This window comes from Buteo buteo, chromosome Z (assembly GCF_964188355.1).
Source record: "Buteo buteo chromosome Z, bButBut1.hap1.1, whole genome shotgun sequence".
Classification (NCBI taxonomy): Eukaryota; Metazoa; Chordata; class Aves; order Accipitriformes; family Accipitridae; genus Buteo; species Buteo buteo.
The window spans coordinates 27,620,029-27,640,538 of record NC_134204.1 but is presented as its reverse complement, the minus strand read 5'-3'; the positions used below and the strand labels follow the sequence as shown (position 1 = coordinate 27,640,538).

The 20,510-nt window shown below is 36.7% G+C and overlaps 1 protein-coding gene across 2 annotated transcripts in view; it reads right to left on the bottom strand.

Moving 5' to 3' along the window:
- Positions 1 to 20,510, bottom strand: part of CERT1 (ceramide transporter 1) — a 74,343-nt gene that overhangs the window by 9,742 nt on the left and 44,091 nt on the right. The window contains exons 5-11 of one of the 2 annotated variants that reach the window (XM_075021209.1): positions 19,976 to 20,114; positions 18,937 to 19,020; positions 13,227 to 13,384; positions 7,411 to 7,503; positions 5,882 to 5,968; positions 4,275 to 4,367; positions 3,629 to 3,706 (exon numbers count right to left, since the gene is read on the bottom strand). In XM_075021209.1, coding sequence (XP_074877310.1) covers positions 3,629 to 3,706; positions 4,275 to 4,367; positions 5,882 to 5,968; positions 7,411 to 7,503; positions 13,227 to 13,384; positions 18,937 to 19,020; positions 19,976 to 20,114 — 732 coding nt within the window. The remainder of the gene's footprint in view (positions 1 to 3,628; positions 3,707 to 4,274; positions 4,368 to 5,881; positions 5,969 to 7,410; positions 7,504 to 13,226; positions 13,385 to 18,936; positions 19,021 to 19,975; positions 20,115 to 20,510) is intronic. The other variant, XM_075021210.1, reaches the window with a different exon arrangement.

The following is a 20,510-nucleotide window of genomic DNA, read 5'->3' as shown; positions in this document are numbered from 1 at the left end:
AAATTATTTAGCTAGAAAGTTGTGTGCTTTTCTTAAAGGCCAAATATTTGATACATTTTTATCAAGCTATGGGAATACCTCATTTTTTAATTCCATATAAAGTGCAAGAAAATGGGTACTGTGACAGAAAATGGATTTTTTTAAAATCTACAGCTTTATTCTGTTTCTTTCGTTCCCCACCCCTTTCCAAATCCCACTCTCCCCCAAATAAAAACAGAAGCAAAAATATAAGGTCCCCATTGCTGCGTAATGTTTAAAAGTACTGGAAACACTTCAGTAACTTTTTTCCACCCAAAAGGTAGGTGACTACTAAACTTGTCACAGCAAGTCCACATGATTGACACTGTTTTCCTGAATTACTAGAAATACCTTTTTTTTTTTTCCAAAAGGAAAAGCACAAGCAAAGGTTAAGTTAATTGACCAACACAAAGATTAGTCTATAAAGTGCACAATCACAAGATTATTAGACTGAACCCGTAAGTGATTTTGCACAACTTACAAAATATGAAGCCTAGTGTGCATATGAAATAACATATAAAATATATTTGAGCAAGCAGTACAATAAGTAGGAAGCAAAATTAAAGGATACTTAATGATCTCTTTCTGATACAGAATTTAAAGATGTTATTTACTTTTAATTTAAAGCAGTAATTCTGTTTGTACTATGTTCTCCACAGGCAATACACTTAAGACCAGGAAGAAAAAATGTAATTGAATAAAGTAAAAATCCTTAAAGTACAACATCAAAATAAAATCCATTGGACAGAAATTCTAGTTATCTTATTTTAACTATAGACTTCTCTACAGAAGGAAAAGTTATCAGTCCAGTTTGGGGGATTTTCTTTGGGTTTTATTTTTGAGTTATAATGAACTAAAAACACCCACAGGATTTGTGTTTCTGCTTTTAGACAGGCCATCCTTTCCTGCCAGTTACTAGCATGTTCCCTACAAAAGATTCTTCTATTATTTTTTTTTTTTCCCAGTGAAACAATGACAGTACAATCCAAACCAGTTAAGAATGCAGGCTATTTAAATATTTAGTTTACTAGTTCTAGGTCACACTTCTTTCAGAAAGGAATCCTCACCATGCTCCCAATATTTACCTGCAACACCTTCAGGTCCCTATGTCTCCTCTCCCCTAGTTCCTAATCTATTAAGGAGAAAGCTAGCTTTTATATGCTTGTTTTGTCTTTTGCTGCTTTTTGCTTTATGCTAAATGCAAAGGGATGAGGGGAATAGCAAGGAAAGAAGAGAAGGAGGCAACCTAACTGTTACTTTCTTCTGCTTCACCAAGGAATTGCAGTACTGACCACCACCTTGTGCATACTACCTGTACAAACTGTATGTAATCCACACACTGGTTGCGGTCTGTTAACCTGCACCTATTTCAGAGGCACAGAATCAAGATTCACAGCTTCTTTCCCACTAGAGACACCACGCTATTACCTCTGAGTTCCTGGCAGGCTACAGGAATGGTCTGCAAAAATACTTGTAACCTGAATGTCATGTAGCCTTGGCCTGAACATTAAGTGGGAAATTCTTCACTTTAAAGGCCCTGAGAACATCTCAATCTATTTTAAAATCTGATAGTCCTTTAAAAGAAGGTGGTCTGCAAAACATTTACAGCATTTTAAGCCTACAACCTCCCACTCAACTGGCAGAGACAAATCAATGCCTTTCTAGAGGCACACTGAAGAATCAGCTCCCATCAGAACACAGGTTTATACTTCTCAATCTTAAAAACAAGGCTGCAAGTTTCTACTTGACCTTTTACTGATACCAAAATTCCCTTCATCTGAATGAAGTCTGGAAACAAGTCACATTTATTCAGAATCAAGGTACTAGCTTGCTTTTCCAAAAGCCAAATCCTCAGCCTGGGGATGGAAGCCAATTTCATATTAATAAGGACCAGAAGAGGTTGCCACCAAAAGAAGGTGTGCTGCTTTTCTCTTCATGGTCTCAGTTGTCTTTCACCTGCTTGTTCAGTAGTGATGCAACTCCAGAGCAGGTGGATTGACTTGTTGATCTGGCAAAAATCTGTTCTAGGGAAAATATTTGGTGGGTGTGTGGGAAGAGTAGTTTCCTATAACTTAAGAAGATCATCCTTCCTGCAGTGAGTCCATTAACTTGAAACTGTATTTGAAGGCACTCAGTAGTAACTTGTACATACTATAATCCATGCAGCAGCTAAAAAGAGTGACAGCTTGACTCCAGTCCATTTGCTCCTGATCCTTAACCTTAATTTGCATTATTGTGATAAAGACCTGGTTCACCTCAGATTTGTTTTTAAATGGTTCCTTTTTCAGCCACACTAGTGCTCTGATACTCAGGTTTATCATATGAAGGTACAAATATTATCACAGGCATAAAAGAGGTGAAAACAAGGAGGCCTGCATATTTTAGCAACTATGAGTTTCCCTTACATTGAACTGCCCATGTACCCATAGCCTGACAGACAACAAATTCCTATCTTTGGAACCAAATTTGTTTTCTGTTACTTGATTTCCCCCCTCCTCCCAAACAAAAACAAGCTTGAAAAACAACTTGACTACTGGAGTACCAGTAGATAAGCTTATTGGTGTTGTGCAATGACCTGCATACTTTCTGCCTTGCAGTTAAGTTCAAATTTCAGAAATTAACTGCCTGCAAAAGGTCAAGCCAAGTGTTGGGATTTCAGTCCAATAAGAAAGATCTGAAGTGTTATGGTCCTACTCATAAAGCTAGTAGTAAGGTCTGCAGGTAGTACGATTCCAGGCTCTGTTAATCAAAAGAAATTCCATTCCTTCATTTGAAAAAGCACGCTGTTTGCAGCATTAGTTAGTAATTTAAAAAACCCTCCAGAATAACAGAACCCAGAAGGAAGCTCCATATTCACAATCACACATGGACCACAGCAGAAGGAAACTAATGGCATGAATGCCATGTCTGAACAATTTTTTTTGAAACTAAAGAGCAAACACATGAACCCACCTTTTAATTCTACTCTGAACTATGATCTTCAGAGCAAGCACCTAAAGTAATTTTGTACACTACTGGAAGAGGTCACTATGACTACATTGACATATTCAGGATGTCAGACATTTTCTGAACAATAAGTGAATACATTGAAACTCTTCAGTAAAAATTCTCATACCCACAATCTTGTTTGTCAACATACTTTATGACTTTTCAGCAATAAAACTAGTTGTAGAGGTAAAAAATGGTAATAGTGAAACTTAACATTTAGCATCTTAATGTCATTACAAAGACAAAAATCAAACCTTTTATTTAAAAGCAAGAAAAACTATTCAATTTGAAGCAAAGACCATCTCCACCCACACAAAACAGGTGTTATTCTACTTTTATTATAATCAGAAATGCAAAATTTTCAAATTGTAAGCATTTTTATTAAAGCTATTTAATTAAGTCCAACAGTTTCGCAAGATTTGGGCCTCTGCACAAGTGATATGCATGCAAGCTGGATGTAAAAAGACAACCATTTAGTACAGGAATAGAGATCTCCTTTGTTTGTCTCAATGTACTAGTTTAAAGCAAGCAGTGATTTATGTAACAGAAAACCCAGGTTCTAGAGAAGAGGATGAAATACAGCAGAGATATGCAACCCCCACTCTACACATTAATACAGTACCTGGGCGCTGAATCTGTGAACATCATCAGAGGCACTGACTAGATCAATGGAAGACATGGAGGAAGAGCGACTATAGGGCTACCAGAGACAGACAAAGAAAAAACCAAGTAATCAGAACAAAGGCACAAAAGAGCATTCATTACCAACTTGCAAGCACAAGATAATGAAGAAAAGGAAAACAAAAGCACCATAAGCAGCAAGCACAGCAGCGAATGCACCTATTATGTATTATGCTCCCAGTGTATCCCTCAGAGGAGCATAGTGTTTCCAGTAACACTAAAAGAAAGTCAACTGATACTGATACAAGTGACTAGATTTAAAAATTTTTTTTATTAAATCAATTAACTTAATTTTGGTGAAGGTATCTTAAAAACACTGAGGTTAGCAAGTTGGGATTTTTCCTTTACTACCTGACAAGCTTGATACAGGTCAAGGGTATTCTAAATAGATACTCAAATCAGTATTTTTTGAGCCAAGAAGGAAACAGTCCTTCTCCAATTCTCGCTACTTCATTTGAAAATGAGTAAACCATTGAAAGTTACTAGAAACACCTAAAAAAAGAAATCTCACCTGCCCATACAAAATATTATATAGGAATATCATAGGTCAGCCTATTACTCAGAGGAGATAATGAGAAATATCTTACCTTTTGGACAAACCGATGAGTCCCCACAGCAGAGTATGCATCTCCAGAAGGTACAGATGTTGGCCAGTGTAATCTAACCTTTTCACTTTGGGACTGCAACAAAATATGTTTAATTATTAGTAGTCAGCAGCTACTGGGTAGAATAGAGTGAGTCATCCTCAATCTACATAGTGGTTATAACAACTAACACTGTCCATGACAGGCAGGAAGCTGTCATCCTCCTGGAACGCTCAGTAAGCAAAGACTGAATTTGTCCATACTTCAATATGTATTTCAGAGTTAAGGAAAACAGATCGGCAGCATTAAGGATTGTCCTGGTTTTGGCTAGGATAGAGTTAATTTTCTTCTTAGCAGCTGGTACAGTGTGTTTTGGATTTAGTGTGAGAATTACGTTGACAAGAGAGTGATGCTTTAGTTGTTGATAAGTAGCACTTATCCTAAGTTAAGGATTTTTCAGTTTTTCATGCTCTGCCAGCAAGCAGGTGTACAAGAAGCTTGGAGGCAGCATGGCCAGGACAGCTGACTCAAACTAGCCAAAGGGATATTCCATACCATGTGACATCATGCTCAATATATGAACTGAGGGAAGTTGGCCAGGAGAGGGAGATCGCTGCTTGGTCACCAGTCAAGCAGGTGGTGAGCAATTGAATTGTGCATCACTTGTCTTTTCTTGGGTTTTATTTATATTTTTGTCTTGTAACAACAACAACAACAATTTATTGTTAGTATTGTATTTTATTTTAGTTTAGTTATTAAACTGTTTTTATCTCAACCCACACATTTGGGAGGGGGGAGAAGCAAGCAAGCAGCTGTGTGGTGCTTAGTTGCTGGCTGAGGTTAAACCATGACAAGGATCCATGTAGTAATAATACAACAGTCACTCAAAACTTTTACTCTCCACTAAGAGACCCCAACGTAGGTAAACTCTGTTGGGTACTATATGTCCACTAGAAAGTCTTCTAATTCTTAACATAGTCATTGTATTCCCTATATTCATAAGCCTAAACACTTTTAAGACAAAGGATGCACCACTTTGTTATTCCCTCTTATTTTATACACTGCTATACGTTCTCATATTCTATATATTTCCTCACACTCATCTTGTCCCTTTTTGATCCTTGTCACTGAAGTGTATTCAAGAAATGAGTTAGAGAAGTAGCCAGAGGCTACAGAAATTTTAAATAAAACCAAACACCAACAGAACTACATCTTTCCTATTTCACATACTGGTAGAGTCAAAAGAAACTTCAGAGCAATAATTAGGTTTTGAGAAATAGCTGTAGTGTTTGATATTCCTATTTGCACAGGACATCACCTATAATACAAAGGCAAGTTTTATATAGGACACTTATTTAGGAATTAGAAACTGAAGACATTCAATCAGTTTAACACTTATACTATCCTTTTCTGTATAAGCTGTGAAGTCAGTTTCTCAAATTTAGTGTTAAGCACCCAACATTTAACTTTAAAAATATTACGTGAATTCCTCTCATCAGTGTCAGAATAAAATATCTAGAGCTTCAGGAGATGCCCCCCAGGACTGAGTTTAAGTCACAGAAGTCTCCCATGAAGTGCCCATCATTAAGACATTTTTCAAGAATCAATACCTGTTCTTCCATTTTATCCTGTCTATCAAGAGCAGCTTCAACAGCATCAAAGAATTCTTCTTCATTAATCAGACTATTAGGACCTTCCTAGAGCATAAGAAACAAAACTAGTTCAAAATTTTGGAGCCATGAGAGTTCCACTTCAGTTTAATATTAGAAATATGTATTTATATATTATGCATATAACTGATGGAAGCAAATGTCTTCTATAGAACTCAAATTTTTTCATCAATATTCTTAGATTACAATTCTTCTGAAAACCCTACCTGTTAAAGGAAATCACTCCCTCTACTACAATTTAGGGATATTTGTATAAAGAAAAAAACCAGGAAACTGAGTAACAATGTCAATACACTGACATCAGATGTAGGTTTTAATTAACGTACACCTTAAAAGTGTTTACAGTGTGTCAGTAAAGCACACTGACATAATTGTGTAGTTAGACTCCTTCCAAGTATTCCAGTGCCTTAGAGCAGATTTCAGATATGTGCTCAAAACTTAACAAGAGAAGACAAAATTATGGGAATCTCTATTGAAAATTCTTGGAAAGAACAGTTTAACACTGTTCTAACAGCAGGTAGAGTTGAGTCAACTATTAAAAACTTGAGTCTGAGTAAAATGGTAATTTCAGAACTTACATTTACTGTTTTTACTGTATTGTAAAACAAGCTGGTCCAGCCAATTTCAAAAAACTACAACAGGGATAGCTGGGAGAAGCAGCTGGGTTTATAACCAGGTAGACAAAGTCCAACTTCCTATCCATCTTTTTATTTTACAGTGTATGCCTCAGTCACAATGAAGAACCTAAGCTCAAGTATCTTTTAACTATTTCAACGTATTAGTACTGTTTCTCAGGCTATGATTTGTAAGTAGAAATGTGTTTGTTTAATGTGCATGAAAGGGTCAAGTTCTTTAAAAATTATGCAAACTGCATTATAGGCGCATTAGCTTACATTATTCTTCACAAGGTGGTTTAAGCATCTTAGACCTTGACTAAATACCTCACTGAGAAGGAAGCTGCTGAAATATGCAACTTAACAGATGAAAGGAACCTAAAAATCACTGTATTTGTCAACATGAAATTTCAAGTGGCAGTGACAAGTTAAAAATCAGCTCAAGTTAAACTTCAGATTCTAGGACTGCCTCTGCAGTGAGGGTTTTCATATTTGCTTTACATATCTACACAGCTAAACCATTAGAACAGGAAAGTAGAAAACCATTGCATAAAAGCAATTTCAAATGTGCAAGAAAAATAATCAAAAACCAGCAGAAATATCTGTAAGCAAAATGCTTTAGACAAAAGCAGAACATGGAAGCCTGAAGTGAAGACAGACTTCCATTCTCAAAACATTAAGGACTGACATTCTTCATACAGTTTCATTTTCCAAGGTAGAATAATAAAAGGAGCATGAACACACTTGCAGAAGCCAAAGACCTTGATTTACACACACCCCTTCCCCCATTTTGAGGAACAAACTCATCTTTTAAAGTCATAGCGTTTTTAAAAATTTCAGAAGCAGAATTTGTACCTCATAGTCCGGCCCTCCAAAGTGGGACTTTTTCTTCAGTTCTGTCACAGCATTTTTGTATGCTTCTTCAATTCTTCTCCTTTTCTCTATCTCCTGTAAAATTACATGATCATTTGATGCAGTAAGAATGAATTGACATAACAGTCAACATGCCAATAAATGGAATGACCAGTGTAGTCTTTTCCAAGTAACAATTGCAAAGCTGCTGATTTTCTGAATTTATTTGCATGTATGCACTATATGTGACGATATACATGCATGTATAATACAAAGCTTGGGAAGCTAGCTACCTTGAGGATACCTTCTTTCAGTCATGTGGAAGAAGGTAGATCAGCGAGCAAAAACTGTTATCTAGTTTAAGCATAGCTATTCATGGTTCACTGAGGGTCAGACTTTGTATCTGGCTGACAGCTTATATAAACCTCTGTGACACAGATGCTTGGGCAGTGATAACAAAGGGTGAAAAGTAAGGTTGGTAAAAAGCTAACTTGTTGAATGTGGTGAGATACTAATGAGTCACAGCATGTAAGTTTGTATCTATAATTAGCTGGCATAGGACCATCATGAATCATTGTAAACTCCATGCAGAGACTAACAACTCAACATAGTTCTCCCATAATAAGGTGTGTGACTGTACTAGAGCCACTGATGTCTGTATCACTGTATTTTGACTAGAAGAGTAGTAATGCCAGAATCAGATTAAGTCTAATACTTCCTCTGCAAATTCTATGTACTGCCAGGTATTCCCAGTGAAAAAGCTACAAATACTTCTGAAATTCTTGCAGAATTCAGCTTTAATACACAAGATGTTTCTCTGTCCCCTTTCAGAATCACTTCAGGTGGAAGAAAGTCTTACAGGTGACAACTGGACACCATACACTACTTCTTGCAGATACGAGTACAATTACTCAGCGACCCACTTTGAACTTTAAAGATTCAGTGGAAAATCCTTAAGCAATACTGAAAGGCTGAGTTTACCAATGGGGAATTTGGTGGTAACATTCAGTCTGGAACACATTTTCCAGTTTCTAAAGAAAAGTTTGACAAGTAAAGCAACAGTTTTGATGTAAAACAAAGTAGTACAGTTTTCCACAGGAAAATTCTTAGGAAAAAAAGCAGCACTTAAATGAAGAGAGTATTGTCTTTATCTGTGAACACAGGCTTTTCCCTCCTGAAACAATTGCAAAGAAGTAATAGCTGCTAACACTTGTTTCACAAAATTTTGCAAGTTTCTCTTTTTTGAAAGTAATTGGAGAGTCCTGAAGATGCATAAAGCATGACTTGAGTATAAGTCATTGAGAGAAAAAAATAGAAGTTTTACCAGAACACTTGGAATGAAAACAAAACAAAACCACAAAACAACTCCTCCCACTCGCCCCAAATCACCACACTTTCTGTACTTCAATCTGCAAATTAGTGATAATTCACAGGTGTCAAAAGACAGCTCTCAAATCTGCCAGCTTCTCTTGGCAACAACATTAAATAAGGCAGAAATTGGGAAACTGTTTGCACAGCAGAAAAATTACTGGTGTATTAAAACTCTAAAATTTAATAAGACATTTAAGTTACAATTGTCAAAGGTGAACAAAATAAGCTACCTAAACATGTTAATCCTAAGGTAAATTTTAATGTTCAGAAGATAATTTTTCTCATTAAAAACAATTAGTAAGACCAAAGGAAACAAGAAGAGAAAAATGTTGCTGTAGTCAAGACAACATAAAAAGCATCATCACAAGGATTTTATTGCAAATAAAACAATGGACCAAATACTAGAGATTAAAACCTTTCCTTGTTTATCCATTTTAAGAAAAGTCTATGTTAAAATATATTCAAGAGGCTCATACTGAAAAATATACTCCACTGGAAAAATAAAAAGTCAAGCTCAAAATCTTAACAGCTAAGAAGAAAAGGTTGAAAGCAAAGCTGTAACTACAATTACCTTTAGATAATACATGTTTTTGTATCAATTTTATTCTGGCCATCTGCCTGTTTTGGTAGCAGAAAGAAAACTAAATATAGAATTCTAAAATTACAATCATTAAGTGCATTATATCAGTCTCCTTAAAAATTAAAACATGTTTTTATAATAATTTCTTGTTTTCAAAGGTTTAGAAATTGTTTCCAACCTTCAGAATGTAACTTAAGCCCCTTTATTTTATTAAAAAAGGGGGGATTATAGAGAAAGATACTCACTATATAACACTGTACTCATCTCTAGTCAAACTGTAGTTACCTCCAGATTCAAACTCTACTGAAATTGAGCTTTTTTAATATGAGAAATTTTTTAGGGCAGCTATAATTTTGAAACGTATTTGCTTCAAGTTCAGCAGACAAATCTATCTTGCATCTTTAGGCTAAGCTAGCCCTCTACAAGATCAAGGTTGTATAATTTTGTGAGGTAGAGGAACTTTTACTAATCACCTTTGTGTGTTGCTGTTAAGTAAAAGTAGTTCTGAAGCTAGTGGAGTGAGGAGGCTGGAAAGGAAAGGAGCATGAGCTGTATTACAGTGGCACTTATACTACTTGTAAAACACTCATTGATTTTAGCTACTGACAGAGATCTTATTCTTCCTGTAACAAACCTGCAACAATACAGAGCCAGCGGCATGAATCTGCTGACACACAAAGGACAAACTTGATGCTGCCTCTTTCAACTCTGCTAGATGGTTTTTTACAGGCACTGGATAGACTTAAAAAAGCTCTAAACCCCTCCCAGCTAGAATACAAACAGCTGCCCAATTTCATGTAATTTTCCCCTCCAATCTCTCTTAGAGAAGGTATTCTGAACTTTATCATCTCACAGTATTTACTTCCTTTTCAGAGCAGTTGACACATCTAAGAAAGCCAAAAGTACAAAGATCAACACCATTCTCCTCCCACATGTATTTATCAGATGACAGAGCAACGTTTTTTTCTCAGGCCCATAGTTATATAGAAGATACTCTTAATAAAGCCATGTTTAACCACTAAAACAAGATAAAAGAAAAGCAAAAGCTCAAAAAACTACAGCTGAAGTGTAGTAGTGTTAGCAGAGGTCTGAACACAGTCAAGTGCTGTCTTTAAGGGTGTAGGTGTCAGGGTGTTGGTCATGGAGGACTGACTGCAGGGGTAGCCTTTGTGGGAGGAGGCCAGGGGCTGCCCCATGTTAAACACAGGTGGTTCTAGCCAGCTCCAAATCAGACCCCACTGCAGGGAGAGAGCTGAGCCCATCCACCATGCGTGTGGCACTTTTCTGAGAATGTATTTAAGAGCAAAAAACACCCCAGGGAGAGAGGAAAGGGAAATAAGAAGTGAGAAACAACAGAGGAGATGCCAAGGCCAGAAGAGGAGGAGCAGCAGCTCCAGGGCAGAGAACAAATCCACACTACAACCCATGGAGGACCACATGCCAGAGCAGAGGACCATTTCCTGAAGGAACTGTGTCCCCTGGAGGACCCACACTGGAGCAGATTTTTCCCAGAGGACTGCCACCCATGGAGAAGACCTGTGCTGGAGCAGGGAAAAAGTGTGAGGAGGAAGGAGTGGTAGAGATTGAGTGTTTTGGACTCACTGCAACCCCCCCATTCCTCACCCCACACTGCTTGGGCCTAGCAAGCAGTGGGTAGAGGGGCCTACAGTGAGGGAGTGAAGTTGAGCTTGGGCTATGGGGAGGGAAGCTGTTTTAGTGTTTGGTTTTTCGTTTCCCATTAACTTGATCTATTTTAGGTCAGCAACAATTTGATTTTCCCCAAGTCAAGAACATTCTGCCATAACAAGAACCCATAAGCAATCTCCCTGTCTCTTGACCCATGAGCTTTCTCATCCTATTTTTTCCCCCAATTCCTGCTGGATGGGTGGTGAGCAGCTGGGTGGGCATTTGGCTATTAGCCAAGGCTAGTGCACCACAATTCTGCATTATTTAATTCAATGAAAATATCCTCTTCCAAAAGGCTAGGAATTAGAGGAATACATATAAAAAGTAACTATTTTATATTACAATTAAAGTATTTTGTGTATTAGAATTAAAGTACATTGAGCATGCTGTAAACCCCAGAAAAATTCATTGACAAATGTGACTTTAACAAAGTTGCAAGTCTATCAAAGCAGAGAAACTTAAAACCTCCAAGGTTTTAGAAGCTTTTGCTATTTTAATTTCTGGAAAAACAAGTCCAAATAAGCTTGTGACCTTCCTTTAAAATGCATTTACTCATGCTGTATGAGGTATCAGTCACATGAGACCCAAAGTGAAATTTAGGTTTGAACTTGTTAACCACTTGCAGCTGAAAAAAAGTGCTTTAAAAATAGTCCAAAGAAGAGAAAAATGACAAATAACTAATCTAAATGAATTGACATTCTGTATTAAAATATTGTTCTGTAGTAACATATACTAACTTAGGGACAAGAAAAATTCACTTTGTCCATGCTCTAAGCCAAGTCTGATCAACAAGAGTGAACTGTGTTTGCTCAGCCTGGAGAAGAGAAGGCTTTTCTGGGGGTAGCTCATAGTAGCCTTCCAATACCTCCAAGAAAGTAATAAAGAAACTGATACAGACTCTTCAGGGCAGTCTACAGTTGAAGCATGAAAAAATAATAGGCAGATACTAGAATAAGAGTTACTCCAACTGGATATAAGGAAAAACTCTTCCACTATAGCAACAGTTGCGCAGCACAACAGGCTGCCCAGAAAAGCTGTGCAGTCTCTGGCCTTGGAGACCTGAAACCAGACTTGATAAAGCCCTGAGCAATCCTGTCTGATCTCAAACTGTCCTTCCTTTAAGCAGAAGGTTGGAAAGAGAGATACCTCTTGAGGTCTCTAGTCCAAACTGAATTACCTTATGATCCTATGAACAAGCTTCAAATCTTGGATCTACAGTAAGTCCTCTAACTACTTTGATGAAACAGTAACAAATTAAATGTTGACAGAAGTCACAATACAGTTAGACAGGGCCAGGCCTTTGACATATGGACAAAGATCACCAGGAGACAGGGGCAAGGATTCAAACACAGATGTATTTTGTCTGAATGCATTCATTCTTTGAATCATATACCACTAAAACATATGGAGTAAGTTTTGATGTGTGATATGCACCACAGGGAAACACATTAAATGAAAAACAAGAGACAACAGCTAAAGGACTGCACAGGACATCAGTCAGTGATGGCAGGATTCTAGAAATCAAAGCCTGAAGTACAACCTAGCCATGCCTCCAGCACATCTCATGAGAAAAGACACTGCTCCTTTTGAGTTGCTATAGTGGTTGAGTAGGCTTAGCATGAACTATCACTGCCATTAGAATAACAGATATTCTAATACCACGTGCCTAAAAAATTTAACCAATTAGTATAAAATATGATTTAATCTCTTCAATCTCCTAAAGGAAAGTGAAATAATGGTATCTTAAAGAGACATTTGAAGTTAGAACTGGTTGTTCTCCTCAGTATTGTCACCATCTCTTACCACAATTAAAACATTTCAGAGATTTGCACAACATTTTGCAAGCATGGATAATTAGGTCTCTTTTAGAAGGCTGTAAGCAATGTACTTGCTGCTCTGGAATACTGTCAGGTTCTCTATACATATAAAAAATATAGGACTACTATCTGAACAAGGGCTGGGAAGAGAAAGACTATGATGAATAATGTTACTGTATCACCAATCAGGATGAGGCTTTAATGTTTTATAGGAGTAATAATGAAAGAATCTAAAATTAATAAATGCTGTACATAAAAATAAAAGCAATTCCTGGAATAAAAAAGTTAACAGCTGATTTGAAATTTCAATTTCATGCTAAAGAAACTTTTTTTTCCCCAACAAAAGTAAAGGAAAATGATCTTACCTTATCTAGCCTTTTTTGCCAGCTTTCTTCACGTTTTACCATGAGTTCAATACAATGAGAGAGTGTAGCAAGGATTCCAGCAGTGGTTGCCTTGAAAGTTATAGCTTCTCCTTTAAAGTCTATGCCATTAATTCCTTTGGGTGTCACATGAGGAAACACTAAAAACAAACATGAATCATTCACTGATAGCTGCCTCTCACTCAAACAAGCATTTTACATGTATGCTTTATATTACAAGTGTTTGAAGAAAACAGACAGGCTAGAAAGTTAATTTAAAAATAAAAATCAAAAGTGCTAATAATTTTCAGCTATCCACAGGATAAGGAAAGAGATTCAAAAGGAGGAACACATCCCTTCAGCTTCATCTTGCTATACTGTATTTCAAGTCTGCTTGTAATGGTGTATTACTCTGCAAATCATGTGGGTGGAGGGAGTGGTAATACTTTGTAACAATAGCAGTTTGACAGCTTGAAGTGCGGCCTAATTAACACAGAGCAACCTTAAAACATATCTGATACAGCGTTAAGAAAGGAACAATTTCAAAACGCAAATCAAACCCAAAATGTAACATTCAAGGTTACTTTAGGCAGGTAATTATAGCTTTAAAAAACTCAAAGTAAGAAGGTATGATATAAGATAAAAGTATCACATGTGTTGAATTATCCAAGAACTGTGGGGTTTGCAGTTCCAACAACTACTTCATGCTGTCAACCAAGCCATCTGTTGCTAAGGCTATTTAAACAAGTCATTTAAAATGTGTGACAAAAAAAGTACCTATTATATGTCAAACTCGTATGTAGGTTGACATAATAACAAGTCAAACACTACACATTAATGTCAGAAAATATTAGAAAGCAGAAGTAACACTCATGTTGAAGCTGACAGAGCCCATCAAGTTAAAGTAACTCCTGCTATGCCATGGGGCAAGCTAATGACTTATCACCTAGCTGGATATCACTTCTTCCCCCCAATCTGTCAGTTTGTCAACATGCCACTGTTATAGTTTAAAAAGTACAAATAAATATTTGTGTAAGTTTAACCAGTATCTGTCTGCAAGGGCAAAGCAGAGCTTTCAAGCAGTTCAGTTCTTGTAGGGAAGAGAAACGCAGTTGCTGTTCTCTAATGGTAGAGCACAGTATCTACACTTCTGGAACAGAAAGCAGTCATCACATGATCTCAAGCAATGGATTAAGTCTCTAGAGTTTTTATACACCCTCCTCTCAGAAGGAATCAAACTATTTTTCAAAGAGATGATCACAGGCTACACACTAATTCAAATATCCCAATAAGCATACATACTACAGTAGAATACAGCTTATTTTTTGTTTCATGTTAATCAAGAATACTCCCTAAAAGGTAAAGATGATGGGGGCTGGACAAAAAGAAAAGAGAAAGAAAAATCTGTTTCAGAAACAATAATGAACAGAGCAACTCTCCCTCCCCCTAACAGCTGCAGAGGGAACACGGAGGAGGCTGAGACTGAAAGTGGTATAAGCTGGCAAGGAGGCGATGCAGTGGATTCACTGAGAATAATGAAAATTACACAAGAGCTTCACCCATACTACTTCATAACTGAAAAACACAGTTTATACTAATAATCTGTCCTGTTGGTGTAGACTGTGTTCATGTGCAGGTCTACCAGCACAGCTATTACACTTACAGATGTGATTTTTCTCTCTTAATTATGCAACATGCTAGACATGCTGAAGAAACTATCATTGGCTACAACACTATAAAATAATTTCAGAAATCTCTATGTTAGATTGTAAGGGAGATACATCAATGCAGCCTCATTTCCTGGAAAAAAAGCCAGCGTTTATTCCTGGATATCTTTGGGTCTCAGCTACAGCTCATTAATACTTCCATACAGTTTCAGTCATCATATATTCTAAGTCATTCTTTAATGACTAGTCTCAAAGTAGCAGTGATACATGCAGAGCTTGCAGTTTTAAAGTAAGTGTCCATAGTTCCTTTTAGCCATTATACTTCCAGGCAAACCCAAACTTGTTGCAAAAAGATGCAACACCTGTTTCTTCGCAGAGATGGTCACTCAAGAGATTCCTTACAACAGATAGGAGTATTCTGATTCATTCCTAATCATAGGAGACATTTGCCTTCCTGGAACATGTCAGAAGATGGTATCAAGCCTCATCTCAGTAACAGTTGAGCTTCAGCACATTAGAAGTATTTATTTGGAGAGCCTGTTCTTTTTTTATGCCTTTTTTCATGTCAGCTACAGACTGAGCATTTCAAAATGAAATCTGGCATCAGGAGATCTGTATGGTTCAAAGTAAAGGCTAATAGGAAAGTGTTCTTAACCACTGCAACTGCTCTTCTAGCTGGGTGATCAAACTGCATGCAGCCAACTGAAAAAAGCAGCAGGATGGTTTTTCTCCCACTTTAACTTCAATTTCAACATCTTCCAAGTGTTTTCTTTTTAATTATCCTGTCTTTTAAGCATTTTGCTTTATTTCTGATTTGTTTTCTCTTGCCTTTCATATAAAGGATTCTTCATATCATGCTTTAGCCTTCAATAGCTCTTTAGCCCTTCTCTCCTACACATCTGTGTCTGTTAGGATAGATCAAGTTTTCCCTTCTTGTTCCTAAGATTCTGTTTGTAACACTTTCTCAGATGTCCCAAACATCATGTGTTTGATCAATTGAGTTCCTAGTGAAACAGAAAATTATTTTAATACTACTGCTGTTGATCTTCTGTGAATAGCAGTAGGATCAATATGATTGGTTTTCCTCTAAGAACAACCCCATTATTCAGCAATGTGTTGGTAAATATCCTCCATTCAAAGCAAAAAATTCCAGCATAAATCCCACTGTGTTTTACATCAAATTTCTCTCCTTCAGCCTCTGTACATTTCCATCTTCATAGTTCCACTACAAAACCACCTTCCATCTTCAAAGAGGTTCCTTAAGCAGGTTTCCCCTGCTCTTCCTACTCTTACATAATTTAAATCCAAATACACTCATTTTCCTGAGCCGATGGATGGGAACACTCCCTTATCAAGATTCTACATTCTTAGAATGTAAGATCCTAATGGGTAAATATGCATTGGCCAGACTCCCTGTTGGTGTTTTATACAAATGATCATTGTTTCAGTTAGCAGATTTTTTTAATTGGAAGTGAGCAAAAAATTTAAATATCTTCATAGTACTCTTCCTAGCTCTTCACTCAAAGATCCTAGAGAACACAGAAAAGAAAAAGGCTCCCTATCCAAAACATCTTCATAGTAAACAAATCTCTACAGTCACATTAACTTTCTTCTCCCACCCAGGGAAGGTGCAGAAGGGAACAAATTTCAAAAGACAAGGTGAATACGGTCCTTTAAGTCAGTCTTAAATCTAATGATTTGAGCATTAGATTGGTGCGCTAGTGGTTTGAACAGTAGGCTTAAACACTCCTTCTCACCAGAGTAGGCTAAATAAGAGGTTGAACCCATGCTTCTCACCTCCTGGAGCACTGACTGCAGAACAGCTCCAGAATAAATGGACAACCACTTCTGAGCTACAGTTAAAAAGATTGTTCCAGCTCTTCCAGGACTGCACAGAGATTTTAAAAGTGAACCTGAAGTTTGAGAAACCAAAGAATCTTAACAGCTGCTCTGAGGTTAAGCTTTAGAAAAGGGTGAATTGAAGACGTATCTTTCATTATCAGTTAGTCTGAGTAGTTTTCTGCCCAATACATGGGCATGTCTGTCTCAACCTAAGACATCTACTTCCCCCACTGCATCACTTATGACTTATGATTCCACTTTAGAGCAGAGACTCTGATTTTTAATTTCTAATCAAGCTTTGCAGCACTTAGCTATTGAATATTTAATGAATTTAGCCCTTAGAAATCAAACTGAGGCACATAAAAACTAAAATGGAGATGAACCTTTCCATAGCAATCATTGACAGAAAGTAGATTTAATGGAGTCAAGAATCGTAACAACTGGAATTAGAAATGCTGCAAAAATCAAGGCATTGCAGAAATTATTTTCTATAGTGAGCTATAGAAATCGAGTTTATATACAGGTACCCATAATACACAGCAATTTCTTAGCATATAAGTTCCCAAAGACTTGATACAGAACTTTTTACAAGAGGAATATCGGTATCAAATTGCTGTTAAACAGGTGACGAAAAAAAGTCACTTACTTTGCATTTAAATATTCAAAGATGACCAGATGTACTAAAAATACAGACCTTCCTAATGACATTCCCCGTATCATATGTGTATATATAGCAGATACAACAGAAAAATGCAGATATGAATAAATGTTCTAAAGGTAAATTAAGCTGAAACTCCTACATAATCCTACAAAAATTAAGTTTGACAAAGACACCTCTTTCAAAATGAATCATACAGTAAAATTAAATTCTCACTTCACTTTTTTTAAAGAAGGCCTTTTCAGTTTTCTGGTATTTGATCTGACTTAACAGTCCTCAAAAAATGTACACAATAGGGTTAGTGGAACTGTGCACCAGCTTACAGGTGAGCGTTGCAAACTTGCTGATCTTTGCTGATAACAGGCAAGAAAGATTTATTCAAAACTTCAGAGTGATATGCTACTTAACCTCTGAAATCAGCATTAGGATTAATCCTCTAGTAGAGAAAACACTTTATATAATTGAAAAAAAATCTACTCATTTGATGAATTCTGGAAGTATCCTGAAAGCTCCTTCCATTTCCTTTCCTCTTTCCTCATAACAGTTTTGGCTATACTCTATAAAGAGCACCTAAATACAGCCAGGAAAGATGTAACATGGGGACGATGGCCATTTAAAAAGAAAACAGAAGAGACAGAAAAATACTTATTTTGCCCATATGTTTTCCAGGTTCTTGATGAAAGTGTTCACATTTTTAAAAAAACTTTTGATGAGTACTTTGGGAAATTCCATCAGATTTGAAACTAGAAGTAGTGCAACTTCAAAGTTTTGTGAATCAAAGTCTAAGAAATACCTTAGGACTAACTGAATTGTCTACATCTAGGGAATGTAAACACTAAAATACTTCAGTCAGGAAACAAGAGAAAGTCTAAGAAGAACACAAATATATTTTAAATGCATACACAACCTCTGCCAGGCCAGAAGTATGAGATTTCTAGAACAGCTAGACTTGCATGAGTTCTTCACATTTACTGCATGGATGCAGTGAGTGCAATTAACTAGAGCATTTAAGGCAAGAATAAAAATCAGAATTCTGTTCATCATAACAACGGAAAATACAGCAAAAAAAGTGCTAAAATAACCATGAGTGAGAATCAGTAAGTGTTGACTTAACTATTACATAGCCATAGAACTTGGAAAATCCATACTGGGACATACCTAACTGGAAAAGAATTGTGCTCCACCACACTCCTGTTAAAGCAGGTAACACTTGCACAAAAAACCTGCAATTACCTATTACAAATCTCAGTTCCCATTGTCTGAATGATGCAGCTGTTTCAACAAAATTTTGTAGTGAAAATGGCTTTGGACACAGAATAGGAAATTCCAGCTTGACAAGCTTGCATCAATACTTTTGTGAATTAAGAATACCTCAGAGAATCATGAAAAGCAGCTAATGAATGATAACACGAATAAGAACTTCCTGTCGCATACATTTAAATAACTGTTCTTGCAATCTTCTTAGAAAAGAGCATAAATATCCATCCTGTATCAGGCTTATCATACCATTCATATGAATTTTCAGTGAAAAAGTTAGGACACTTACATTTTTCCTTACTGCTGTTACTATTATGTAAAAAATCCCCATCAGAACGCATTGTAGGGAAATCATCTTCATCATCTTCCACCACTAAATTTGAGAGACAGTGTGTTATGGGAGTGAGAAAGCTTTTCCAATTTCTTTAGTGTGCAAGAAAGGATTAAGAGCATCTTCACGGCTAAGCAGCATTTAAGATTTTTTTCCTATAAAAACACCCATGACGCCCCCCCCCCTTTTTTTTTGACCACCATCAACATTACTGTCAGAAACCATCAGGAGACTAACATTTGCTCAGTGTTAAAGCTTAGCACTTGATTCTATGGTAAGATCAACATTATTCTGGTGTTACAACTGGATAAGCAGGGAGCCACAATTCAGCAACTATCTACCCTTCTACACTAGAAAGTTTGCATTGAAGTGGAATTGTACTTGTCTACTGTTTTCTTACTACCAAAAGTTTCAGGCTGCCAGAACAAACTCAGGGATGAATATAAATGCACGGATACAAGAACAAGCTGTGCTATGAGAAGAGCAATTCAGATACGTTTAGACATCCACACCCAAGTCTACTAGGGCCTCCAGTGTGCACTTGGTGCCAGCCGATACATCTTAGGAACATTCATTACAGCAGCACCTTTGCCTTTTTAAAATAAAATATTGTTTCTAATGAAGCTAATATACTATTGGCTTTTCAAAATAACAGGTAAGAGACATGGCGATAAACTAACTTGAATTTATCTTATGAGGCTAAACAATTATTGTTCTATAACATCAAATGCTTAAAAGAGCATTTCTTTGCTACAGTTGACAGCTACAGCTTAATATTAAAATTAAGCAGATTTGTATGGGAATCCAACTTCTGAAGTGAAAATAGTTAACACTGTTTAGGCAGAAATATCTAAGATTGATCCCTATACTAAAGAGTAAATGTAAGATACATTATTTTATTTATATGGCATCAAGTGCTATAGTAACTATTTTGAGGGCTACTACTGCATAAAAAGCTACATTCTACAGGGATAATAGTTTTCAGTTACAATTTTACCTTTATCCCTCTCCAGTTCATCTTTGGAAACTGCATCTGCACAGGCATCAAAGTACTTCTGTAAAGTATCGACTTGTCTACACAAGATGTCTCTAAAGGTTTCCATTTCTGCAAGCTTCTCACGTAAGCTATGACCCTTCTGAAAATACAAGAGAAAAAAGCCTGAAACACTTCTACAAACTCAGGAATAGTTCAATGCATAAATAAAAGCTGGACTTCTGCAACTATGAAGAACAAATTCCAATACACTAAGGACATTTTATACATCAGCAGCTATGAAATACTGTTAGTGTTAGAAGAAGGTAAGACACTGTATACAAGTGTTCCTTACTCATTTTGTTCACCGGTCGCAATTTTTCGTCTTGACTGCATCTGCTACTTTAGAGCATTCAAAGGCTTATTAAAAATGCAATCTTGCATACTACCAACTTTATGCCTATTTGCCTGAAAACAGTCAGCTCTAGTTTAAGATATTTGTTCCAATCCTTACTCCCTTTTCTTGTGTTGCTCCTCTTCCCAGAAGTACAGCCCATCC